Here is a 26939-nt window from a genome sequence, read left to right as displayed (position 1 = left end):
AAGGTCAAACCTCCGTAAAGTCAGCAGCTGAGCTGAAGGCGACGTAAACGGACTTGTTGGATTAGCAGGTCCTTCCAAAAACATTATAAATTTCTCGGGGAGATTTGTGGAGGAAGAATCTTAACTGGTTTTGCACATTCTGGAGCGACCCCGTCATAAGGGGGTCATAAACCAAAGACCTTTATAGCTAAGCACCTAGCTCAGCCACCGGCTATTGGAATTTGCGTACAAAGGACACCTAGGTATAAACACGACCAAGCGGATTAAATTGCCAAACTGAAATGTGCAATTTAAAGATCAAAGAGAGCATAGTTGCGGCCTTTCCTTTTTCCCCAATGCCACTCTCTAGCAATTTTGTGGTCTCTGCTGTCACCGGCTTATCTTGATCAGCAGGGAGAAAACTCAGATTGCAACCAGCTGAACACCCCAAACGAGGCAATAATTATGGGGCTGAGTAACTGTTTATGCAAATCTCTGTTTCGCCATCAACCCCCTCCGTTGTGTTTCACGATCCTGCTTTCGGTCAGGTGCTCGAGAAATTCCATATTTTCGAATTGTCGGCTAAACATAAGCTGTGTGCACAGCATACATTTAAAGCACACACAGCCCCCCCCCCCCTATAATCATTCTGGGAACTGTAGATTGTTAAGGGTGCTGGGAATTTAGCTCTGTGACGGGGAAACTACAGTTCCCAGTATTCTTGGGCGGCGGCGGGAGAATGTGCTTTAAATGTAGGCGTGCATAGAATTTGGCATGGGAGGGTGCTCTATAGCGGTGCTGGGAGACCTGTTTCTTTTCGTATAGCTCATTTGGTAGAGCAGTAGACTCTTAATCTCAAGGTTGTGGGTTCAAGTCTCACACACTTGCATTGCAAGGGGTTAGACTGGATGACTTGCATGGTCCCTTCCAACTCTACATGATTCTAAGAATGAAGACTTGGGAACTTTGCTCTTAGAAGTTCTCTCTCTCTCTCTCTCTCTCTCTCTCTCTCTCTCTCTGCTATTTTTTTAACCCTCTTTCTACTCTGACACCTACCCTTCAAATTCTCCCATCCCATCAGAGACTATTAGCAGGGAGAGAGTGTACACTTGCCAGAGGTCCAAGCCAATGACTTCCAAAGTGCTTTCCCAATGAGGCTGAGGGCCTCAGATAACTGCAGCTTCTCAGAGTAATCCCCCTTCTCCTTAACACTTAGTGGTGGACCCAAAACGGTTTTTTTCTGCCATATCTCCAACCCCATCCCTTCTGCCATACAAGACACACCCCTACTCCTTGCTTCAGATGGCCTCACAAATATTTATCTTGCTGCCCAGGCTTCGCCCCACCCTTTAATTCCCAGAATTATCACCAAATCCTTTTCTTAAAAAAAAATAAAGCAGTTTTACGAAACACTTTTTAACGTCCTGTTTTTGCACACGGCTTAAAGGTGGCCTTTTTCCTTTAAAAAAAAAAGTTGGGCTTTACAACTGCTTTCGAATAAATATATTATTTGTTTCCAAAAAATTACAACCTGCTTGATTGGGGTTTTTAAAATTTAACCCCCCCAAAAAAACACACACCCCCAAAATGGTTTATATGCCTACTGTGTCTCTCTTGGGGGAACTTCCTTCCATGGTATAACATTTTATTACTATTATTTATTAAATTTGTATAACGCCCTATACCCATAGACCTCAGGGCGGTTCACAACAATATAAAAACCGCAAAATACATAATAAAAACCAGAACAGAAACAAACCAATAAAAAACCCGTCCACAACACATTTAAAAAGGCATTGGGTGTCAATCAACCCAAGGCCTGACTGAAGAGAAATGTTTTCGTCTGGAGCCTAAAGACATGTAATGAAGACTCCAGGCGAGGCTCCCTTGAGGAGAGCGTCCGACAAGCGGGGAGCCACCACAGAAAAGGCCCTGTCTTGTGTTGACAGCTTCCGGACCTTTCATGGAGGTGGCACATGAAGAAAGTCCTCAGGTGATGATTGCCGGGTCCAGGACAGTTTATATGGGGAGAGGCGGTCCTTGAGGTATTGTGATCCTGCGCCGTTTAAGGCTCTATAGGTGAAAACCTATATGGAAGCAGTGAGAGATTTTACTTTCTTGGGCTCCATGATCACTGCAGATGGTGACAGCAGTCACAAAATTAAAAGACGCCTGCTTCTTGGGAGAAAAGCAATGACAAAAAGCAGAGACATCACCTTGCCAACAAAGGTCCGTATAGTTAAAGCCATGGTTTTCCCAGTAGTGATGTATGGAAGTGAGAGCTGGACCATAAAGAAGGCTGATCGCTGAAGAATTGATGCTTTTGAATTATGGTGCTGGAGGAGACTCTTGAGAGTCCCATGGACTGCAAGAAGATCAAACCTATCTATTCTGAAGGAAATCAGCCCTGAGTGCTCACTGGAAGGACAGATCCTGAAGCTGAGGCTCCAATACTTGGGCCACCTCATGAGAAGAGAAGACTCCCTGGAAAAGACCCTGATGTTGGGAAAGATGGAGGGCACAGGGAGAAGGGGACGACAGAGGACGAGATGGTGGGACAGTGTTCTCGAAGCTACCAGCATGAGTTTGACCAAACTGGGGGAGGCAGTGGAGGACAGGAGTGCCTGGCGTGCTCTGGTCCATGGGGTCACGAAGAGTCGGACACGACTAAACAACAACACCAAGGTCAAAACCAGCACTTTGAATTGGGCCTGGAAACTGGCAACCAGAGCAGTTGGGCCGAGATCGGTGTCATATGCCCGAAACCGTCTTGCCTCGTTGAGCAACCTGGCCGCTCAATTCTGTGCCGGCTGGAGTTTCCGAACCGTCTTCAGAGGCCACACGTAAAAGCATTCCTACAAAACTTGATCTCCTTGACCCGGAGGGCCCACACCTCCGGAAAGCCCCTATGAAAAAGCCCCTCTGGCACTCACAAATCTCCCCACTCTTCTTCTGCACCTCCAAGCCTGAAATCCTGAGAATTGCTACCGTGGAGAGGCGATGTGGTGCTACACCAGTTGAACTCTCAGCCAGTTATGCAACCGTTTCAAGGCGTGCTAGGTGGCCGAGACAGGAGGGAGGGAACACCTGCCCTGTGTGTTTTCCGAAACTGGTTGTGGATGCCCCAGGCCACATCCTGAGGTGTGTTTTCTGTAAGCCCCTTAGTTGCCTAAGATGCCTGGTCTTATCTCCTGACTTCATTCCTCAGGTGGGCCCACTCAGTACTATTCCTAATAATAATAATAATAATAATAATAATAATAATAATTTTTTATTTATATCCCGCCCTCCCCAGCCAAAGCTAGGCTAAATGTTTTGGGGTACAGTGGTACCTCGGGTTAAGAACGTAATTCGTTCTGGAGGTCCGTACTTAACCTGAAACTGTTCTTAACCTGAAGCACCACTTTCGCTAATAGGGCCTCCTGCTGTTGCCGTGCCGCCGGAGCACGATTTCTGTTCTCATCCTGAAGCAAAGTTCTTAACCTGAAGCACTATTTCTGGGTTAGCGGTACCTCGGGTTACATACGCTTCATGTTACAAACGCTTCAGGTTATAGACTCCGCTAAGTACTTAACCCGAGGTACCGCTGTGCTCTCATTTCCCCTACTCATATTGAAATACTGCCCTTCAATGAGACCAAACTTAAGATTCACAAAATGTTTAGGGGGCTGTGCGTACCCCTTCGTAACCCCTGGGGAAAAGCGCTGGGTCCACCTGCCTCGACCTTTCCCTCCAGATTTGCTTTTCTGAGCTGCCAAGCGAGTCCTTAAGCAAATGATTCCCTCCCACAGCCCTGCCGGCAGCATGAATATTTGATGGGAGATGAAATATTAAGACACTTTAGAAAAACAACAACCAGAAAATGAAATGCCCCACCCTTTTGCCTTCCTTCCAGTGGTTTTCTGCTCAAAAAGAAGCACCTGCCTGCCTTGTTTTGGTTTCCCCCCCCTCTCTGCTTCACCTTCCTTTCGTCTCCCCAAGAGAGGCGGCTTGTGTCTGTGAATGGTTTTGGTTTTGCAGAAATTAAAAAAAAAAGTGGGAGGTTTCGCTTCTGCTTGCAGTGTCAGGGTGTGTGTGTATGTGTGCGATGAGAGAGACACCCATATCGCCTGGAGCAATAGCAGAGGAGGGAGAGAGCAGAGGAGGAAGAGAGAGATGAAGACAGTCTAACTTCAAGCAGAGAAGAGGAGAGGAGGACAAAAGGAGCCTCCCCATTCTCACAAGGCCTTCAGGTGAGACCTGGCTCTGTTCTGGGCAATGGTGCCTCTTCTGTGAAATCCTGCATGTGCGCTTACCTGGGAGCAAGCTGAACACAGTGGGACTGGCTCCCAAGCAAACATGCCAAGCATTTTTGCAGAGCAGTCCTGTGTCTACTTGTTAGGAAGCAAGTGCCATCCGGCAGAAAAATACTCATTTTTTTCTCCTGAGCAAACGCGCTCGGCATCACACGGCGTGAGCCTGGGTGGCAGGACTGTAGCATGGCTGAAACTGGGTGCACGCTTCCCACCTCAGATCAAATCTATGCTTCCAGGTGCCATAAGAAAGCTGCAGAGATAGCGCAGGATAGTGCGCACCCCGGAAACGATCTCTTTCAGCTTCTGTCTTCTGGAAGAAGGTGGACGGTTATAAAGACTAGGGCTAGCCGCCTCAGAAACAGTTTCTATCCAAATGCGATTTTGGTTTTAAATGCAGTGTAAGGTAGTCTCTGTGGGAGTATATTGTATTTAATTATGGGGTATCAGAGTTTTTAGGGGGCTAACCAGGCTGGGATAGCAGGCTTGTTGGTTTTTGAATGTCTGATGTAGATTTTTTCAATTTCGTTGTTCTGTATGGGACAATGACAATAAAGATTATCGTATCGTATTGTATCGTATTGTATCGAAACAACTTTTATATGAGAAGACACAGGTGAAGGAAAAACAGAGCTTTTGAGAGTTGTTCTTTTTTTGGTGGGGTTGTTGTTACCAATGTGCTTTGTTTTGGGGAGGGTGGGCTGGAGGGGGGAGAGTTTGCTCGGTGTGTTGCTTCTACTTCCTGGTGCCTTTTACGACAGGTGGAAATAAACAATGGGGCAATAGGAGATCTGTAGGATAAAATGCATTAGCTAAAAAAATCTGCAAGTGCTGAAATTCAGCCCGTGGCTCCGGCGTTTGTCTTCCTGATGCTATTTGCGATATTGAATTCTTGAGTTGAAAAAGCAGGATTAGAGGTGGAAAGTGGGTTGGCTTTTTAAAAAAAATAATGTGTGAAATTAAATTGCAGTTGTGACGGATGGGAAAACAAGAGGAAATCAAAAAAAGGGACAAAAATAGAGAAAGATACATCCTTGCCGGGGGTTGGACTAGATGACCGTGCGGGTGCCTTCCAATGCTGCTATTTCTGTGAATCTGCGATCGCATGCCTAAGACTCCCCACAAATGTGGGAAGATTTAGGTGACCTGACTTGTCCTGCGAACCTCTGAGGGTTTTTTTTATTTTATTTTGTGGGTGTGCATAAGTTAAACCATGGAGGAGTTTTCCTTAGCAGGAGGGAAATAGTATAAAGTTGTGAAGTTTTCCTCCGCAGCTTGAGTGTGTTGCCCACAACTTTTGCGTCCTGAGAGAGGTGGCTTGTGGGAGAAGATCGAGACGGTTATGGGTCGCCTTTTGTTGGTTCAGTATCTTCTCTCAAAGATGCGATGCTGCGCTGGGGACGTTAGGTACCCCTGAAGCTCCATGTCACGCATTTGCCGGTGTGAGCTGCACGAACCCCAAACCCCTCACATCACCCCCCTAACATTACCAAGGGGGGAGGGCTATGAACCCCATGGCCTAAGGTGGTGTTGGGGGGGGGGGTCCATCACCTGCCCCTTTTCAAAATAAACGGCAGGCAAGCGACACGTGTTTTGAGGCCTGTAAATCCTCTCAGAAGCCTTGCGTGCCTCTTATTTCTATTCTTCTCTTGCTTTTCTTATGATCTGTAATTCTTTCTTTCTTTCTATTTACTCTATCCATATTTATGCTTTGCTTTTCAAAAATCTCCCTTCTGTGTGTGGAAAAAGGATTATGATATAATTACAATACTAGAGGAGTCTGGGTTTGCTTTTCCTTATTCTTTTTCTACCTCCTCAGTTTCTTCTTGTGCTTATTCTTGCTTCTCTCCAAATGATCTTCTTTAGATTGGTTTGGTTTTATTGTATTTTAGGTGGAAAAGTCTCAGTAAACATTATTCTAAAGAGAGAGAGGGAGTGAGAGAGACGCCTTGCGTGCCTCTCGCTGGCATCATGCCGAGGTTTGGAATTCCCACATGCGGCTGGGCATGTGTCTTATCATGCCCTGTGCCAGATAAACCTGCCATGTGCGGAAAAGCATTGCTGGGAATTTTATGGAAAACTCTTCCTGGAACAGTGATATGTAGGGTGCTTGCAAAAGGTGCGTAGCAGTCGATAGGAGGGGCATAGGAAATCCCTTCCGTACCCTGTCCTACCCTTGCTGGGCCAGACAGGTCCAGACATTGTGTTTAGCATTATGCGCATCATGCTTGAACCTGGCCGCTGAAGTATTCCGCTCCCTAAGTGGAAGAACCACTTTCAGAAACTGTGTCCTTCCATTTCATTCCAGCCTGCCAGGACAGAAGCGATGCCTCCTTATAAGTCTGTTGTTGACCAGAGGCTCAGAGCCTCTGGCATCTTCTGATTTGCCCCTGCAAGTTGCATTATCTCAACTTCTGTTGTCTATTCTCCAACTTCTGTTGTCTATTAGTGTGACGCGGCAGCTAAAAAAGCCAATGCAATTCTGGGCTGCATCAATAGGAGTATAGCATCTAGATCAAGGGAAGTAATAGTGCCACTGTATTCTGCTCTGGTCAGACCTCACCTGGAGTACTGTGTCCAGTTCTGGGCACCACAGTTCAAGAAGGACACTGACAAACTGGAACGTGTCCAGAGGAGGGCAACCAAAATGGTCAAAGGCCTGGAAACGATGCCTTATGAGGAACGGCTAAGGGAGCTGGGCATGTGTAGCCTGGAGAAGAGGAGGTTAAGGGGTGATATGATAGCCATGTTCAAATATATAAAAGGATGTCACATAGAGGAGGGAGAAAGGTTGTTTTCTGCTGCTCCAGAGAAGCGGAGACGGAGCAATGGATCCAAACTACAAGAAAGAAGATTCCACCTAAACATTAGGAAGAACTTCCTGACAGTAAGAGCTGTTCGACAGTGGAATTTGCTGCCAAGGAGTGTGGTGGAGTCTCCTTCTTTGGAGGTCTTTAAGCAGAGGCTTGACAACCATATGTCAGGAGTGCTCTGATGGTGTTTCCTGCTTGGCAGGGGGTTGGACTCGATGGCCCTTGTGGTCTATTCCAACTCTATGATTCTATGATTCTAACCTCTGTGTTAGATTACTGTAGATCATTATACACATAGCTGTCAACTTTCGGATTTGAAAATAAGGGATCAGCAGCCTCACCTGTCCCAGAGACAGTCTACGGGATATCTGACAATCCGGGATAGCAGCGGGAAGCAGCGGGAAACGGCGCTGAAATAAGGGAATTACCCGCAAAAAAAGGGAAGGTTGACAGCTATAATTTTACATGGGGCAGCCTTTGAAGATGGTTCAGAATCAGCAGCTGGTGCAGAATTCAGCAGCTGGATTGCTGACTGGGGCAAAACAGTCTCAACTTATAACAATAACAGCAGCAGCAACAACAACGGCCTATAACATGAATCCTGGCACAACAGTATTGGCTCGTTCTTACTCTTGTTTTTGTACTTGCTCTGAACGTTTCTGTAAGTTGCTTTGAGTTCGCCTTTCAAAAAAAAAAGCACCTCATAAATACAATAAATAATGATACTAATCTGCAGTCATGCCTGCTCCCAAGCAGGGTTCAGTGCACAGCCCTTTGCTATTCCAGGCTATCAGGCCGGCCTAGCTATGGGGTAAGAAGAGTGGCCAGCCCCTTGGGGCTTCCAACTTTTAGGGACGCCAGGCATACAAAATGTTTGGATCTTTTCTTTCGCGGTTAGTGTCCTCTTGAGGCCCTTTTGCTGGCTGAGGTAGAGGGCAGACTGCCTTTCCCTCTATGAAGCAACCCGGACCTTGAGACCATCTTATGAGGCCTTTCTCTGTGTGAAGCCCCTCCATGAGAGGTCTAGAGCAGTGTTTCCCAACCTTGGGCCTCCAGCTGTTTTTGAACTACAATTCCCATCATCCCTGACCACTGGTCTTGCTAGCTAGGAATGATGGGAGTTGTAGTCCAAAAACAGCTGGAGGCCCAAGGTTGGGAAACACTGGTCTAGAGGGTGGTAACATGAAAACAGGGCCTTTTCTGTGGTGGCCCCCCACTTGTGGGATGCTCTCCCCAGGGAGGCTCGCCTGGTGCCTTCATTACACATCTTTAGGAACCAGGCGAAAAGGTTTCTCTTCAACCAGGCCTTTGGCTGTTGGTTTGTTTTGGTTTTGCTTCATCATGTATTCTGTGCTTTCATTTTGTGTTTTTAGGTAGCGAGTCGCCTTGTGGTCTTCACATGGAGGGCAGTATACAGCCCAGTTTGAAATGATGTGCTGCAAGGTGCCTTGGAGATTATAACGTCAAAAGGCAAGAGTGAAATATAATCCATTTATTGATTGATTTTATTTCTGTGATGCTTTTCATTCACAATAAATAGCAATAACGTAATGGAACATCATGAGCCCAACTCAAATCGTATAGAATAATTAACAAATCGCCAGTAAAACAATTACAGTCTATAATGCACTGTGTACAAAACAACTCAGAAAATAAGCCGAATTACAAAAGGCATATTATGGGATTCACACAGTATTGTTGTTGTTGTTGAGTCGTTTAGTCTTGTCCGACTCTTCGTGACCCCCTGGACCAGAGCACGCCAGGCACTCCTGTCTTCCACTGCCTCCCGCAGTTTGGTCAGACTCATGCTGGTAGCTCCGAGAACACTGTCCAACCATCTCGTCCTCTGTCATCCCCTTCTCCTTGTGCCCTCCATCTTTCCCAGCATCAGGGTCTTTTCCAGGGAGTCTTCTCTTCTCATGAGGTGGCCAAAGTATTGGAGCCTCAGCTTCAGGATCTGTCCTTCCAGTGAGCACTCAGCGCTGATTTCCTTAAGAATGGCTAGGTTTGATCTTCTTGCAGCCCATGGGACTCTCAAGAGTCTCCCCCAGCACCATAATTCAAAAGCATCCATTCTTCGGCGATCAGCCTTCTTTATGATTCAGCTCTCACTTCCATACATCACTACTGGGAAAACCATGGCTTTAACTATGCAGACCTTTGTTGGTGTACAGTATACACAGTATTACAGTCTTCAAAATCTCTAAAACAACACCAGCAACCAAAAAATAAACTTAGCACTGTTGGATTCACCTACCCACCTCATGACTCATAATCTTCCACTCAATTCAGCTCATTAAAAGACTCATATACATAATTCCTGTGGCAGCAATTCCTTCCTGAAGGCTCCTAGGGCAGTAGGAGGCAGGTGGAAAAAGCCATTGCCTGGTGGCTAGCACAAATTCGCCCTCCCCTCACAGTCCTTCCTCTGGAAACAGCTCACTTACTGATTTAAAGTTTGTGCTGCTGCTGTTTCACCTGATATGGCATATTATCGCAGCATTTGAATTGTGTTGCTTATGAATTGCATAGAGGGCTGGGAGGGTGAAAGGTGGACTCTATCTCATGCATGTCTACTCAGAGGAAAGTTCCGCTCAGCTCAGTGGGACAGCATGTGCGCAGCATTGCAGCCTTGTCAATGTAAATAAGAAAAGAGATTCACATATTAATGACTGCAAGGATGCAATGTTAGGACAGGAACTTTTTCCAGCAGGAGTTTCTCTGTGACTGATGGCACGAAACCATCCCTTGATCATTATTTTGTCTTGGTGCTCTTCCGGCTGAAAGGGACTCCCAAAAAGAACCGCCTTCTTCTTATTATTCCAGACATTGTTGCCAGTTGTGCTTTGCCCAGCTATTGCAAAGCTAGTTCGTGAATTTTCATGAGGGTGGGTGGGGATCACAGCTGTTGCAAGACGGAGGGCTGCAAACTCAGCGTTTCGTATTTTTAACAGTTTGGCAGGTGCTAAGCACCACAGGCATGCAAAACCAGATGCCCGCTGTACTGCCACTTACGGCTCAGTCTGAGCTGGTAGAAAGACATTGGACTCCTCTGGGAGATCCTTCCAGGTATTGATCAGCCTGGATGGCTCAGTTGCTTAGAGCAGGGGTCGGCAAGGCTTGCTGGGCATGGACCAGATCACTCCCGCGGAGATCCTCCGTGAGCCGGACTGGCGCAGTGCGATGCCGGAAATCACACCAACAGTGTGACGCGGCAGCTAAAAAAGCCAATGCAATTCTGGGCTGCATCAATAGGAGTATAGGATCTAGATCAAGGGAAGTAATAGTGCCACTGTATTCTGCTCTGGTCAGAACTCACCTGGAGTACTGTGTCCAGTTCTGGGCACCACAGTTCAAGGAGGACACTGACAAACTGGAACGTGTCCAGAGGAGGGCAACCAAAATGGTCAAAGGCCTGGAAACGATGCCTTATGAGGAACGGCTAAGGGAGCTGGGCATGTTTAGCCTGGAGAAGAGGAGGTTAAGGGGTGATATGATAGCCATGTTCAAATATATAAAAGGATGTCACATAGAGGAGGGAGAAAGGTTGTTTTCTGCTGCTCCAGAGAAGCGGACACGGAGCAATGGATCCAAACTACAAGAAAGAAGATTCCACCTAAATATTAGGAAGAACTTCCTGACAGTAAGAGCTGTTTGACAGTGGAATTTGCTGCCAAGGAGTGTGGTGGAGTCTCCGTCTTTGGAGGTCTTTAAGCAGAGGCTTGACAACCATATGTCAGGAGTGCTCTGATGGTGTTTCCTGCTTGGCAGGGGGTTGGACTCAATGGGCCTTGTGGTCTATTCCAACTCTATGATTCTATGTCTGCGCATGTTTGTGGCGCCAGAAATTGCTTCTGTGTGTGCCCAGACGCTGAAAATCGTGCCTGCGCAGAAGCGATTTCCAGTGTCTTGGCATAAAGGTAAAGGGACCCCTGACCGTTAGGTCCAGTCGGGACGACTCTGGGGTTGCGGCACTCATCTCGCTTTATTGGCCTAGGGAGCCGGCGTACAGCTTCTGGGTCATGTGGCCAGCATGACTAAGCCGCTTCTGGCGAACCAGAGCAGCACACGGAAACGCCGTTTACCTTCCCGCCAGAGCGGTACCTATTTATCTACTTGCACTTTGAGGTGCTTTCAAACTGCTAGGTTGGCAGGAGCAGGGACGGAGCAACGGGAGCTCACCCCGTCGCGGGGATTCGAACCGCCGACCTTCTGATCGGCAAGTCCTAGGCTCTGTGGTTTAACCCACAGCGCCACCCGCGTCCCTTTTTAGTGTCTGGGCATGCGCAGAAGCAATTTCCAGTGTCTGGGCATGCACAGAAGCGATTTCCAGAGCCACGGAAGAGAGTCCCCGCGCTGCACTGCACCGATTTAGCGCAGTGCCTAAGGACTCGCCGAGCGGGCGGCTCGGTTAGGGGGCAGCACATGGGCCGGTTAAGTGACCCTCATGGGCCGCTTCCAGCCCATGGGCCTTAGGTTGCTGACCTCTGGCTCAGAGTGTGGTGCAGATATAACGCCAAGGTTGTAGGTTCGGGACAGCTGCGTGTTCCTATATTGCAGGGACAAGATGTTCCTTCCAACTCTATGACTGTGGGGCCTTCTTGTTGATGTACAGTGGTACCTCGGGTTACATACGCTTCAGGTTATATACGCTTCAGGTTACAGACTCCGCTAACCCAAAAGCAATACCTTGGGTTAAGAACATTACCTCAGGATGAGAACAGAAATCGTGCGGCGGCAGCGGGAGGCCCCATCAGCTAAAGTGGTGCTTCAGGTTAAGAACAGTTTCAGGTTAAGAACGGACCTCCGGAACGAATTAAGTACTTAACCCAAAGTACCACTGTATCGCTGTAACCAGCCGGGGGGTGGATGGGTAGGGGTTAATTGAGTAAAATCCTGTTGTGGGATTCAGCTTCCTGTTGATTTGGTTGGAGATGGATTTTCTGCAAGCCCTGCCAGGAGAAGAAAGGGAAAAGTCAGCTCCTCTGTTCACATTAGGGCACTAAATGGGCACTTAGCAACGCAGGGTGAGGCCAAATCACATGGCCTGACGCAGAGCTTGATTCAGTATTTCCTAAACACCCTGCGCCTTTCCCCCCCTGAATTAACATTGGATGCACACATTTAATTCTTATGCTGAGAAGGATTTCTTACATAGGCATTTTGTGTTCCTCTTTATTTAGAGCATACGGAGGCACAAGCCACTTCCTCAGAGTGTCTGCTCAGAATTAAGCCAAACTGAGTCTGGTGGAGTTCACTTCCACACAGGACATCGGTTTGCAGCCTAATTTTTTATTGTGGTTTTCTTAAAATGAACAAATGTCTGTGTTGTGGCTGAATGCTTCCTGCCCATGTTTTCTCAAAAGTAAATTCTACTTGATGTGAATAGGGGGAAGGCAAATGTGTTGCCTTCTCCCCTAGTTCCTCAAACATAACCGATTTGTTTGAGCCAGACAGCAGGTCATTGATGTTATAGATGTCACTAAGGTGGCAATAAAGTAAAGGTAAAGGGACCCCTGACCATTAGGTCCAGTCGTGACCGACTCTGGGGTTGCGGCGCTCATCTTGCTCTATGGGCCGAGGGAGCCGGCGTTTGTCCGCAGACAGCTTCCGGGTCATGTGGCCAGCATGACTAAGCCGCATCTGGCGAACCAGAGCAGCGCACGGAAACGCCGTTTACCTTCCTGCCGGAGCGGTACCTATTTATCTACTTGCACTTTGAGGTGCTTTCGAACTGCTAGGTTGGCAGGAGCAGGGACTGAGCAATGGAAGCTCACCCCGTTACGGGGATTCGAACCGCCGACCTTCTGATCAGCAAGTCCTAGGCTCTGTGGTTTAACCCACAGCGCCACCCAGGAAATTCCGAGGGCTAAATACTTAAAGAATACCCAAGGTGGCAATAGACCCAGGGTATTCTTTAAGTATTTAGCCCTCGGAATTTCATATAACTTGCAGTACAACTTAGAATGAACAGTGTCCTCAACTGACTGACATCCACAGATATGGATTCTCTGGAGATGCTTTTCTATCAAACTTCCAGGAATTTGGTTTTCATTGTCTGGAACCTCAAGGCTACAAATGCCATGGGAAGGGCAAGGGGAAATAATCTCAACCAGACAATCAAATTCAATCAAATATATTAAATATAGGCCTGGTTTTATTTCAACTCATTTTGTGGCACGTGACAAGTTGGCCCTCTGTCCCTTCGCTGTAAAACAGAGACTATATGACCGATCTGTCGTGAAGGCAAACGAAATAAAAGCTTGGAAAATGCTTATTGGTTCCTACATTTAGGGGCTGGGGAGGGAGCCAGGCAGCTAGTCCTCATTAACTTGAAGATAAGCTGGCAATAAACCCTGAAACAAACTAATGAAACATATTGTGTTCCAACTAGAATGGGGAATATGTCAAATGTTGGGTAGATTGCTGATGTGGCCCATGTTTACCCAGCAGATCGCCCATGTTGAAGATCTGGGTTGGGGTTTTATCCTGACTAGATGGAATCATAGGATTGTAAAATTGGAAGGGATCTGAGGGTCATCTATTCCAACCCCCTGCCGAGATGAGCACCGCAACCCCAGAGTCGTCCACAACTGGACCTAATGGTCAGGGGTCCCTGTACCTTTACTATGTCTTTGCAGACGCTCCAAGGGTCCCTATTTCCCAGGGACAGTCCTGGATTTACAGAAGCCCTCCCGGTTTCTGATTTGATCCTGGAATGTCCCACTTTTCCTTAGGACGTCCCTATTTTCAGCGGAGAAATGATGGAGTTATGTGACCCCCGAACCAAGGAGATAAGTCACTATACAACCTTTAGAAGACACCTGAAGGCAGCCCCGTATAGGGAGGTTTTTTTAAAAAAATGTTTAATGTTTTATTATGTTTATATGTGTTGGAAGCCACCCAGAGTGGCTGGGGCAGCACAGTCAGATGGGCAAGGTATAAATAATAACATTGTTATGGAGCAGGACATCCCTATCTCCATCAGAGAAATGTTGGAGGGAATGTCTTTGAATGTCAGTTGCTGAGAATGGCTAGAGCATGGGTAGGCAAACTAAGGCCCGGGGGCTGAATCCAGCCCAATCGCCTTCTAAATCCGGCCCACGGACGGTCCGGGAATCAGGGTGTTTTAACATGAGTAGAATGTGTGCTTTTATTTAAAATGCATCTCTGGGTTATTTTGGGGGCATAGGAATTCGTTCATTCCCCCCCCCCCAAATATAGACCGGCCCCCCACAAGGTCTGAGGGACAGTGGACCGGCCCCCTGCTGAAAAAGTTTGCTGAGCCCTGCCTCTAGAAGGAGGACTGCTGTTTTCCCCAGGTCCTGGTTTTGTCATATGCATTGGTAAAGGTAAAGGGACCCCTGACCGTTAGGTCCAGTCATGGCCGACTGGGGTTGCGGCACTCATCTCGCTTTATTGGCCGAGGGAGCTGGCGTGCAGCTTCCGGGTCATGTGGCCAGCATGACTAAGCCGCTTCTGGCGAACCAGAGCAGCGCACGGAAACACCGTTTACCTTCCCGCCAGAGTGGTACCTATTTATCTACTTGCACTTTGGCGTGCTTTCGAATTGCTAGGTTGGTAGGAGCAGGGACTGAGCAACGGGAGCTCACCCCGTCACGGGGATTCGAACCGCTGACCTTCTGATCAGCAAGCCCTAGGCTCTGTGGTTTAACCCACAGCGCCACTTGCGTCCCTGTCATACGCATAGGATCTGCCATTTTGGGAATAGGATGCTGGCTCAAGTGGGCCTCTGGCCTGATCCAGCCGGCCACTTCTTAGGTCCTTATCTTCCCTCTCTCTTCCTCCAGCTCCTTGCACAGGGGGCAGAGAAGGAAGAATTGCATTAGCTTCTACCTGTGGCTTTCCTTGCCCTTTGAACCCATCCCAGCAACTGGGGTGGAAAAGTTTTTAAGTACATGGAGGAGATTTTTCTCTCTCCTCCGCCTCCAGCCATTGCCAAGGGGGAGTGGCAGATGCCCTTTTCAGAGATGCCAAGCGCACTGTTTTGTCTCCCGGCCTGCGCGACTGTTTAGTTTTGCCACCCAGGCAGAATTTAAATTTATCCCCTTGGCCGGTGGCCAGGATCGGACGGTAGAAAGCCACGGCAGGAGGGGGAAATCCAGCAGCATTGTGTGTGCGTGTGCTTGTCACATGAGGCACATCTATGCGCTGGGACTCCACTGGAGAGCGGCTCCGTGCGTGCACCACGTGAAAAAGGGCTGCGTGCGACAGAAACCGGCGTCTTTCCTCCCAGGGGAACAGGCCTTGGCACACCAGGGACAACTGCCTCTTGGCGCCGGGGCTTGTGAGCACAGCAAGCCTGCTAAAGTCACAAACGGGAAGCCTCTAAGTGCAGGAAAACTGTGCCAAAGAACACCAGGTCTATAAAACCTTCAGTAATGAAAAGGTAAGTACATAAGGGACTGTCCGTTTGTTGACCTGTAATATACTGTCACGTTCTGGTGTGCTGGATGCAAGCACATCCTCACTCTTTAAAAAAAAAAAAAATATATTTCTAAAATTACAAACATCAAATCCAACATCCACATTCATTTTCTAACATAAACCTATTACATAATTAACTAAATTAAAATATACCTAACTACTCTAAACTTCTCTTTGCTGTATACAAATATAACAGAAATTTTATATTAAAGCTTTTATATTATAAACAATACTTCAAATTCCACTATACCCCCCCTTCCCCTTCACCCATGTGTGATCTCTTTTCCCCCCCTCCTTCTTCTTCTTCCGTCTTGTTCTGTTGTTATAATTTAATCATTGTTCAGCTGATTTTTTTTATTATTTCCTTGCTTACCCCTGCACGTTTTACACACTATCTATTAATATTCCAGTTCCGAAACCATATTTTTTCATATATTCCTTCACTCCCTCCCACTCTTTAATTATTCTCTGATTTGAATGGCCTCCAATAGTTGCCGTCATCTTTGCCATTTTCACAAACTCACAGAGTTTACTTTGCCATTCTAGTAATGATGGTCTTTTCTCCCCCTTCCAGTTCTTTGCGATCAGTATTCTGGCCACTGCTGTTGCGTAAAGGAATACATTTTTCTTATCTCTGGGAATGCCGTTTGATATTATGCCTAACAAAAAAAGCCTCTGGCTTTTTGGCAAACGAAATCTTGAATATTTTTTTTCAGATCCTCATATACCTCGTTCCAAAATTTCCTTACAATTTTGCATCCCCACCATCACATCCTCACTCTTAAGGGTCACAGGCCAAAAAGAAAAGAAAAGAGGCCATCCTGGAAAATGATGCGTTGCAGGGGGTTGGTCTAGATGACCGCTGGGGATCCCTTCCGACTCTGCAAATCTATAATTCTATGGTTCTAAGAAGCAGAGACCTTGCAAAGATTCTGCACTACTGTGATGAAAACAGCAGTTCCTGGGCCATTGCACAGAATGAGCCAGGAAGGAAATGGGTAAAATCCTTTAGAAGGGACCCATCTCTCACATCATGCAGCGTTTATGGCTAGGTTTACCCATGCCCAGAAGAAAGAGGTGTAGGAAGGGATTGTATCGCTTCATGCTACTGCTTTCAAATGCTTCTCCATTTTTTATTTTAACTCCTTGCAAGCTGAGAACTAGCAGATCAGGAAAAAGGGTTCTCAGTCCTTTTGACAGCTGTGTGCCGTGGTTCGTTGTTGTTGTTTTTAATTGACTGTACGTTATTAACGCAGAGCAGGGGTGGCTAAAATTTTGCGACCCGAAGGCCGTTTGCATCATTTGCCAACCACTCTGGGGCCGCACGCCAGTCGTGGATACGGCCACAGCGCTCAAATCAGCAGAGAAGTTTTAATTTCACGCTCCGCCTCTCCCCGTATGAACCCTGCACTCATCACCCAAGGGCCTCCTCCATGGGAGGTCCAGAGGGTGGCAAACACAAGAACAGGGCCTTTTCTGTGGTGGCTCCCCATTTGTGGGATGCTGTTGCCAGGGAGGCTGGCTTGGCGCCTTCATTCCGTATCTTTAGGTGCCAGGCAAAATCTTTCCTCTTCAACCGCACTTTGGGCTGATTCAACAATCTATGGTCTATTAAATGTGTCCGGGCCCCCCGCGGTTATAAATAATAATTTAAATTATAAATAATGCTCCAAGACAGGATTTTCTGCCACCTGAAATTTTCAAGACTGCTAGAATTTGTTAACGAGAAGCACGTTTATGTGTACAAATTATACAGCCTGTATACCAAGTGGGAGGAAATTTAGCATCATAGTCCATATATATATCCTCTCCACAGATAAATTACAGACACCATCCAGTAGCCAAACCATGGTGGCACCTCCGGATGCTGCACCCCCCTGCAATCCCTACACAGATCTGGCTGGCACAGGCCACAAAACCACAGCTCGCCCCTATACACGAAGCCAAGCCAGAGCACAACTAAGCTCTTCACAAAGTTCAAGAGGTCAAGACACAAAGGCTTTAGCAACTAATCCACACCTAATGACCCACCTAAGTGGTACTCAGGATATCACTCAAGAAATCACTCAAGATATCCCTCAAGCAATTAAGGAACAAAAGAAGAAAAGACACACTAGCCTGGGAACTTCCTCTCGGCCCAGAACATTGGAGGCTATACACCACACCTCCTCACAGTATTTATAGGAACTCAAACACTGAGATCCTGCTCTGTTCCAGTAACAAGAAGCCGAAAGCACCAGCCTGAAGATGACGAGTGAGACCTCGTCGAAACGTCGCCTAGACACCCCAACTTTTACACGGGAAGACACCCGAGGACACCAAAACCTGCATTCCTATACCCGTGAAAATCTACGAAAGCATATATATATATATATATATATATATATATATGAAAGACAATTGACTGGATCCTAACAGTCCTTTTTTTTTGGGGGGGGGGGGATAATGGTGGAGAAAATCACCACAAAGTTTGTTTATTTATTTATTGTGAGGCCAGTCGCAGTACCACACCCACCCCGGGGCAGTCAATAAACTTGAATAAACTCAAGCAGGCAATGATCTGGTTTGCAAATGGCCACAACTTTATTGATACAGGTGGATTTTTGGCTCAAGGATTGGGTTTATATCCGTTCCAGCCCCCGCCCCCAGACAAAAATAGTAATTATTTAATTTTAAAAAGGTAAGGGAACTCAGTTCCCCAGAGTTTTGCTCCCCACAAAAGTCCTGCTAAAAACCACAGGCTCATCGGCTTGACTGATATATTGGCCAAAATGTCTGCTAAGTATCTCCTGCAAAGATTGGAGGGTCATTATCGTATACCGGTAGTAGTAGACCAGGCAGGTTTCAAGGAAGGGAATTTCCTTTGGTAATTGCTTCTCGCTCAACCATTTGGTAATGGGAAACCACAGCAGAACCTGCACGGCATTTTACAGCTTTTATTGACTTAATTGCTGCTTTTGCTTCCATAAATAGAAGTCACCCCGGGGCTAAATTATTAAACGCCAATATTGATTCGAGACTTTAATTTTTAAGTAGTGTGCTTCAACACACAAATGCGTCCGAAGGTTCAAACAGGCTCTTGCACATGGGTAGGCAAACTAAGGCCAATCGCCTTCTCAATCCGGCCCGCAGACGGTCCGGGAATCAGCGTGTTTTTACATAAGTAGAATGTGTGCTTTTATTTAAAACGCATCTCTGGGTTATTTGTGGGGCTTGGGAATTCATTCATTATTTTTTTCAAAATATAGTCCGGCCCCCAACAAGGTCTGAGGGACAGTGGACAGGCCCCCTGCTGGAAAAGTTTGCTGACCCTGCAGAAGAGATTCCTACATCTAAAGAACCCCAAGAAGGCTCTGGTTTGTAGCCAGTGCGAGTCCTACTCAGAGTAGACCCACTAGAATGAATGGGCATAATAATAATAATTTTTTATTTATACCCTGCCCTTCCCTGTTCAGAAAACTGGGCTCAGGGCGGCTAAAAACAAATTTAAAACACTTAATTGTAATACAACATAGAAGCAACATAAAATACAGTACAAAAGCATGAATGACAATAAAATTCAAAGTTCAAAAATCAATTTGGGGGAAATCCATCCAGTAAACATTAGTCAGTCACCAGGGCTAGCTGGCTGAATTAGTCTTAATTGGGCCAGCGAGGAGGCCAGGAGAGAATTAGCTGTGGGGTCCCAGAGTGGGTAATCTTCATAAAAGGGTGGGGGGGAGAGAAGGAAATAAAAGATCAGGCTGAATTCAAATTAAAGGCCAGGCGGAATAGTTCTGTCTTACATGCCTGGCGAAAGGAGGTTAAATCCTGCAGGGCCCTAGTCTCATGGGACAGAGCATTCTACCAGGTCAGGGGCCATCACTGAAAAGGCCCTGGCCCTGGTGGAGGATAGTCTGACTTCCTTAGGGCCTGGGACATCTAAGCTATGGTTATTCATGGACCTTAAGTCACTTACCCTATTAATTCCAGTGGGTTTACTCTGAGTAGACCTTAGTTGGCCAGAAACCCGTATTGTAGCTCCATTTTAACTTTTATATCAGCGATATAGTTTTGCATAATCAGAACTTTCATATGCCTAAGATTCTGGGCTGGCCTCTAAACATTTACGCCTGTGGTATGATTTTATTCTCGCTATCGCAAGCTGGCATCAGAGGATTACAGAGACCGTTCTGTGCTGTCCTGGCAGAAAACGACCGAGCTATTAAGAGTGCTAAATCCCAACTGCGGCCTGTGTTTTGTTAGCCCCAAAATGGAAAACGAGCGAAGTCTCAACTAAAGAAGAATGGCAACTTAAGTTGACAGAATATGCGCAGCTTGCAGACTTAACATATAGAATAAGAGAACAAGAAGAACATACATTTAGAGAAGACTGGAAAACGTTTATTGAATATATGGTGGGAAATTGTGTACACTTGAAAACAGTGGCAGCATTAAGATAAATTCAACAGTGTAGATGAGTTTTGATGGATGTAATAATGGAATACGGAATGGTTTAGTTTTTGTAAAATATGCAGGGATTTATGATATGCAAAATGAACCGTGGAAAGAGAAGAAGGGAAGTCATTGATACTTTAAGGATGTTTAAATGAGTATTCTAAATTGTAAAACAGAATTTATATACTGTGTGAGTGTCTGGAAGCGGTTGGAGGATGGGTGGCGGCTAACAGATTGAGGTTGAATCCTGACAAGACAGAAGTACTGTTTTGGGGGGACAGGAGGCGGGCAGGTGTGGAGTACTCCCTGGTCCTGAATAGGGTAACTGTGCCCCTGAAGGACCAGGTGCGCAGCCTGGGAGTCATTCTGGACTCACAGCTGTCCGTGGAGGCGCAGGTCAGTTCTGTGTCCAGGGCAGCTGTTTATCAGCTCCATCTGGTGTGCAGGATGAGACCCTACCTGCCCGCAGACTGTCTCACCAGGGTGGTGCATGCTCTGGTTATCTCCCACTTGGACTACTGCAATGCGCTCTACGTGGGGCTACCTTTGAAGGTGACCCGGAAACTACAACTAATGCAGAATGCGGCAGCTAGACTGGCGACTGGGAGCGGCCGCCGGGACCACATAACACCAGTCTTGAAAGACCTACATTGGCTCCCAGTACGTTTCCGAGCACAATTCAAAGTGTTGGTGCTGATCTTTAAAGCCCTAAACGGCCTTGGCCCAGTATACCTGAAGGAGTGTCTCCACCCCCATAGTTCTACCCGGGCACTGAGGTCCAGTGCCGATGGCCTTCTGGCGGTTCCCTCACTGCGAGAAGCAAAGCTACATGGAACCAGGCAGAGGGCCTTTTTGGTAGTGGCACCCGCCCTGTGGAACGCCCTCCCACCAGATGTCAAAGAGAACAACAACTACCAGACTTTTAGATGACATCTGAAGGCAGCCCTGTTTAGGGAAGCTTTTAATGTTTAACAGACTACTGTATTTTAATACTGTGTTGGAAGCTGCCCAGAGTGGCTGGGGAAATTATTTTATATTAGAGAGAGAGAGAGAGAGAGAGCGCTAAATCCAAAGAGGTGGATTTTGGAAAGAGAAAAACGTTTTACAGATGGTGCGAGTACTATGAATGGGATAATGTTTTTTTGTTTTTGTTTTTTTTAAAAGATATTTATTAAGATTTTTAAAGTATTACAAAATGAAAAAAGAAAAATACAAAATAAAAATAGTTAAAAACAATTCCATCTTTCCATTACTTATCTTTCATTTGCTTGTTTCCCGGACCTCTTCACACCTCCCTTTTTTGTATTCCAATTCAATTTGTTAACTCAGCAAATCCTTTCCCTCTTTGCTTATCCTAATCTTTAATCTTAAAATATTTTAACCTTAAATTTTAACCTATTAATAATCCATTTTTTCATATTCCTTATAGCATTATAGCTAAAAACCACTTAACTTCTTATCCAACATCACTCTAACATTCATTAATTTTACAGTATTTCTGTAGGTAGACTTTAAACTTTTTCCAATCTTCTTCCACCGACTCTTCTCCCTGGTCTCGGATTCTGCCAGTCATTTCCGCCAGTTCCATATAGTTATGAATGGGATAATGTTTGCCATCTTTAATTATTATTAATAATGATTTTTATTTTCCACCCTGTTCCTCAGCCCTTCCGAGCCTCACTCTCCCCTCTGCTCTTGCTTTCCAGGAAGGAGATGAAACCTTCGCGGTGCATCACCGTGGCTACCGCTTTGCTTAGTCTGGTGGCCCTCAAAGCCTACATTGAGTGGACTGTGGAGGAGGCTGAGAGGGTCCCGACCCCTCACGGGGGGCACGGCGTCCCGACCACGGCCCAGCCCTCCAAGGAGGACTTGCCGGCCTTCACCCTGCAGCGCTTCAACGCCTCCTTGCACCAGCTGCGCCAGAGTATCCCACGGACGAACGCCTACTGGAACGAGAAGCAGCACCAGATCTTCCAGGACTTGGACGACGGGCTGGTGAACACTTCATGGAACGACTGTTCCGCCGGGCCCGAGGCAGCAAGCCGGGTGGCCAAAATCAGCGACTTCAGCTCCTATCCAGAACTTTACAGGAACTTCCTCCTCTACGACGAATGCCGGAACTTCTCTCTCTTGATCAACCAAGCGGGCAAGTGTTCTGGCACCAAGAACCGCACTTTCCTGCTCTTGGCTATCAAATCTCTGCCGGGGAATTTTGCCGCCCGCCAGGCCGTGCGGGACACGTGGGGGCGCGAGGGCGAGCCTGGAGGGTTGCCCGTCCGCACGGTCTTCTTGCTGGGCACGGCCCAGGGCCGCTTGGGGCCTCGGCTCCAGAACCTGGTGGAGTACGAGAGCCGGAGCTACGGCGACATCTTGATGTGGGACTTTGAGGACACCTTCTTCAACTTGACCCTGAAGGACTTCCTCTTCCTCAGCTGGACCGCAGAGTACTGCCGGGACGTGCGCTACATCCTCAAGGGGGACGACGACGTCTTCATCAACACACCCAAGGTCTTGGAGTACCTGGGGTCTCTAGACGCCAACAAGATGCTCTACATGGGCCAAGTGATGGCCAACGCTTCGCCGTTCCGTGTCCGCCGGAGCAAATACTACGTCCCCGAGTCGTATTACGTGGGGCCTTACCCGTCCTACGCGGGGGGCGGGGGGTATATCTTCTCAGGGCCGCTAGTCCGCTGGCTCCACCTCATCTCCCGACACATCGCGTTCTACCCCATTGACGACGTTTACACGGGCCTTTGCTTCCAAGCCCTGGGCATCCTCCCCGAGGCGCACCCGGGCTTCCTGACCTTTGACATCGCGGAAAAGGACCGCAGCGATCCTTGCGTTCACAGCAGGCTGCTGCTGGTCCACCGCCGCAGCCCCCAACAGACCTTCCAGCTGTGGAAGCAGATCACGGACCCGAACCTCAGCTGCTGAACGATGGGAGTCAGGAACAATGGGTTCGAGACGCTTCCTGCCGAGCGCTGAAGGCGGACGGAAGCAGATGTGGCGCAGCCTTCTGTGTCTTTGTTGGACACGGGGACCTCCGGTGTGCAGTTAAGGGAGGGAAACGACCTCCTTGAAAAGTCTGTGTGGGGAGAAAGGGCAGTTCTGAGTGGCGGCACCACGCCACTGCCTTCGTATTCTGCTTGAGCGCTTCCTAGAGGCAGGGGCCAGAAATCGAATACTGGGTCAGAGGGGCACCAGACCCTCTTCCCTAGGCCTCTCCTTAGGTTTCTGTTTTATGTCTGCTCTGGGGTGGCAGCATGGAGAGGGGAGAGGTTGGCAGGTGGCGCAGTGGGCAGCCCTATAGAAAGCAGAAGACCAGAGGGGCGTTTTTCTGAAGAGTCGTTCGGAAAGGGTGGTATTGCAGTGGCAGAGGACACGTCTGGCTGCGTCAAGGCCCACCTTCAATCTCTCCGACCGGGGGTGGGAGTGGGGCCCTTTACTGCTAAAGGGCCACTTTTTCTTCCATGCCATCTTCTGAGGGGCCACATGCTGGCGGTAGGCATGGCCAGAAGTACAAGTGGGTGGAGCAATTGGCCTTTGTATGGGAGGCAGGTTTCTACACCAACAGACGCCACCTATCCTCATCCTGGACAAGCAAAAGGTGTGATCGGAGTTCAAGGAGACGTTAGTGGAATCATGGGAGAGTTGGAAGGGACCCCGAGGGTCATCTAGTCCAACCCCCTGCAATGCAGGAATCTCAACGAAGGCATCCATGACAGGTGGCCACCCAACTTCTGCTTAAAAGTCTCCAAGGAAGGAGGGTCCACCGTCTTCAAAGGGAGACGGTTGCACTGTTGGAACAGCCGTTTGGGGTGTGAAAAAAGGCCAAAATGGGGTATGGCTTGGAGACAGGGGGTATGACCAAAGGAGAGTTCTTCCTGGTGCTTAGTCGGAATCTCCTTTCTTGTAACTTGAATAGTAATAATTTATTATTTGTACCTCGCCTATCTGGCTGGGCTTCCCCACTCTGGGCGGCTTCCAACAAAGATTAAAAATACATTAAAATGTCACACATTAAAAACTTCCCTAAACAGGGCTGCCTTCAGATGTCTTCTAAATGTCAGGTAGTTGTTTATCTCTTTGACATCTGATGGGAGGGTGTTCCACAGGGCGGGCGCCACTACCGAGAAGGCCCTCTGCCTGGTTCCCTGTAACCTCACTTCTCGTAGTGAGGGAACCGCCAGAAGGCCCTCAATGCTGGACCTCAGTGTCCGGGCAGAACGATGGAGGTGGAGACGCTCCTTCAGGTATACTGGGCCTTTGAGGCCGTTTAGGGCTTTAAAGGTCAGCACCAACACTTTGAATTGTGCTCAGAAATGTACTGGGAGCTAATGTAGGTCTTTCAGGACCGGTGTTATGTGGTCTCGGGGGCCGCCCCCAGTCATCAGTCTAGCTACCACATTCTGAATTGCAGTTTCCGGGTCACCTTCAAAGGTAGCCCCACATAGAGTGCATTGCAGTAGTCTAAGCAGGAGATAACTAGAGCATGCACCACTCTGGTGAGACAGTCTGCGGGCAGGGAGGGTCTCAGCCTGCGTACCAGATGGAGCTGGCAGACAGCTGCCTTGGACACAGAATTGACCTGCGCCTCCATGGACAGCTGTGTGAAGCCATGGGTTCAGGTCCTACCCTCCAGAGCAGGAGAAAAGAAGCTTGCTCCATCTTCTGTGTGGCAGCCCTTGAGATATTTGAAGGTGGCTTTCATATCTCCTCTCAGTCTCCTCCTATCCAGGCTAAACATACTCAGCTCCCTCAACCGTTCCTCATGAGGTTTGGTTTCCAAACCCTTGATCATTTTGGTCACCCTCCTGCACACGTTCCAGCTTGTCCATATCCTTCTTAAATAGTGGCACCCAGAACTGGACACAGTATCCCAGGTGTGGTCTGACCAAGGCAGAATACAATGGTACTATGAGTTCCCTTGATCAAAACACTAGACCTCTGTTGATGCAGCCTAGAATAGCATTAGTATTTTTATTTATTTATTTGCTGCTGCGTCACATTGTTGACGCATGTTAAACTTGTGGTCCACTAACACCCTAGTATCCTTTTTCACACGTACTGTAAGTAAACCAGGTGTCCCTGTCCCCCACCATCTTATATTTGTTCATCTGGTTCTTCCTGCCTTAAGTGCAGAACTTTACATTTGTCCGTATTGAAATTAATTTTGTTATTTTTGGCCCAGTTCTCCAATCTGTTAATCTTAGTGCGTGGGGAACAAATATCCAAGCTGACATTGCCTTTAGAAAGAAACAAACCTAAACATGCAGAGGATGGATGTGAAAATAAGGAGGGAGCAATTCTACTGCAACAGCTCAATGTTAGGGAATGGTAATTTTCAGATTTGGAAGGGCAAACAACTCAGACTCTCTCAGATCACCCAGGTTAACAAATATTTGGAGGACCAACCCTTGCTAAAAACATTTTTTCCGGTGTGAAGGTCTGCAGCCCTACCAGGGATGTCATACTGATAGATTTCCTGCAATGGCAAGTGGGTTTGACTAGATGGCCTTTGGGTACTTATCAGTACATTTCAGGGGCTTGTCAAATTTGATTTCAAACTCTTTGATCACACAGTGGGATTCTTAAACAGCTCATGTACCAGAGCTAATCAGCTAATCAGAAATATTAAAAACCCAACATGCAACTTGAATGCCGTTTTCTTCCCGCTGAAGCAAGCAGGGCTGCAGACATGAACCACCCCTCAGGATCCTAAGGCTGCCATCTTTTTGTCCTGGCCTTTAGCAGAAAAGTACTTGGACACGTTGAAAAGCAGGTGCAGCTTTTACGACACTTGCTGCAGAAAGACTCAAGTCAGGGGTCAGCAAACCTTTTCAGCAGGGGCCGGTCCACTGCCCCTCAGACCTTGTGGGGGGCCGGACTATATTTTGAAGGGAAAAAAATGAACTAATTCCTATGCCCCACAAATTACCCAGAGATGCATTTTAAATAAAAGCACACATTCTACACATGTAAAAACACCAGGCAGGCCCCACAAATAACCCAGAGATGCATTTTAAATAAAAAGGACACATACTACTCATGTAAAAACACGCTGATTCCCAGACCGTCTGCGGGCCGGATTGAGAAGGCGATTGGGCCGGATCCAGCCCCTGGGTCTTAGTTTGCCTCCTCATGACTTAAGTGGTACGGAAACCTCTGCCTGGTTCACACCTGTCAGGCTGCTTATAAAGATCAGGTAAGAGTGGTACTGAGTCTGGGTTGGACCTCACCTTCATCACCCCAATGCCAGATCTGGGTAGAGGCTGGGCGGATCCTGCTGAAGAGTTCTGTATTATCTGACGTGTTTACCCACTGCAAGCATTTCTCCCCTAAGGTCTGTGGCTTGATCTCCCAGGTCCAAGGCACCCAGAGAACCTGGGCGAACAAAGGAGCCCAGCAAACTTGTCTGTGCTATTGGCCTCCTAGTGTTTAAATACACCTTAAGGAAAAGTGTCCACCTTCATCAATGGCAAAAAAGAGGTGTTCTATGAAATCACAGGCTATTAGTGGCTGCCTCTTGGCTGCATCTTACACAGAAATTTGAGGAAGGTTTGGATGTTTCCATGTGATCTATTTAAAGAGCAGGGAAGACTATTTCTCCCACTCTGCAATGATTTACAGCTATCATAATAAAATATGCCTCAGGTGCTGTGTATTGATGATGTGGTTTGTGTCTGCTGTGGTTGGAAGTTATACTTGTTGCTGCTCTTTGGAAAGTATTCGCAAGTGCTTTTAAAATACCAGGCTAGTAATCTAGTGCCAAACTATTATTTTGCAGCAAGGCAGTGGTTCCTAAATGATGGCGCAGCAGGGAGGCAAGCTGTTTTCAGTGTTGTTTTATAAACCAAAAAGTCTGCCTTTTGGCTGGGGCGAGCGGCCGAGGCAAAAAATGGAAGGGCGACGGGTGGTATCAAAGAGACAGAACGGGGTTGTAGACAGGAAAGCAGATGGCCAAGGAATC

General features: G+C 47.4%; 1 protein-coding gene across 3 annotated transcripts; it reads left to right on the top strand.

The window, feature by feature from the left end:
- The first annotated feature begins 4059 nt into the window (after positions 1-4059).
- Positions 4060-26633, top strand: B3GNT8 (UDP-GlcNAc:betaGal beta-1,3-N-acetylglucosaminyltransferase 8). 3 transcript variants are annotated; one of them, XR_003708083.2, is made up of 2 exons: positions 4060-4211; positions 8458-9042. XR_003708083.2 is itself a non-coding variant. In XM_028742175.2 (2 exons), the coding sequence occupies exon 2, from the start codon at positions 21683-21685 to the stop codon at positions 22901-22903; it is 1221 nt and encodes a 406-aa protein (XP_028598008.2). In that variant the 5' UTR covers positions 4060-4211; positions 21676-21682; the 3' UTR covers positions 22904-26633. The 3 variants fall into 3 exon arrangements, 2 of the variants coding, with proteins under 2 accessions (XP_028598008.2, XP_077788395.1); XM_028742175.2 differs by lacking the exon at positions 8458-9042 and adding an exon at positions 21676-26633; XM_077932269.1 differs by lacking the exons at positions 4060-4211; positions 8458-9042 and adding exons at positions 14716-15494; positions 21676-26633.
- The last annotated feature ends 306 nt before the right edge of the window (positions 26634-26939 follow it).

This window comes from Podarcis muralis, chromosome 7, assembly GCF_964188315.1.
Source record: "Podarcis muralis chromosome 7, rPodMur119.hap1.1, whole genome shotgun sequence".
NCBI classification, from domain to species: Eukaryota; Metazoa; Chordata; class Lepidosauria; order Squamata; family Lacertidae; genus Podarcis; species Podarcis muralis.
The sequence above is the reverse complement of the archived record's forward strand: the minus strand, read 5'-3'. Positions and strand labels throughout refer to the sequence as shown.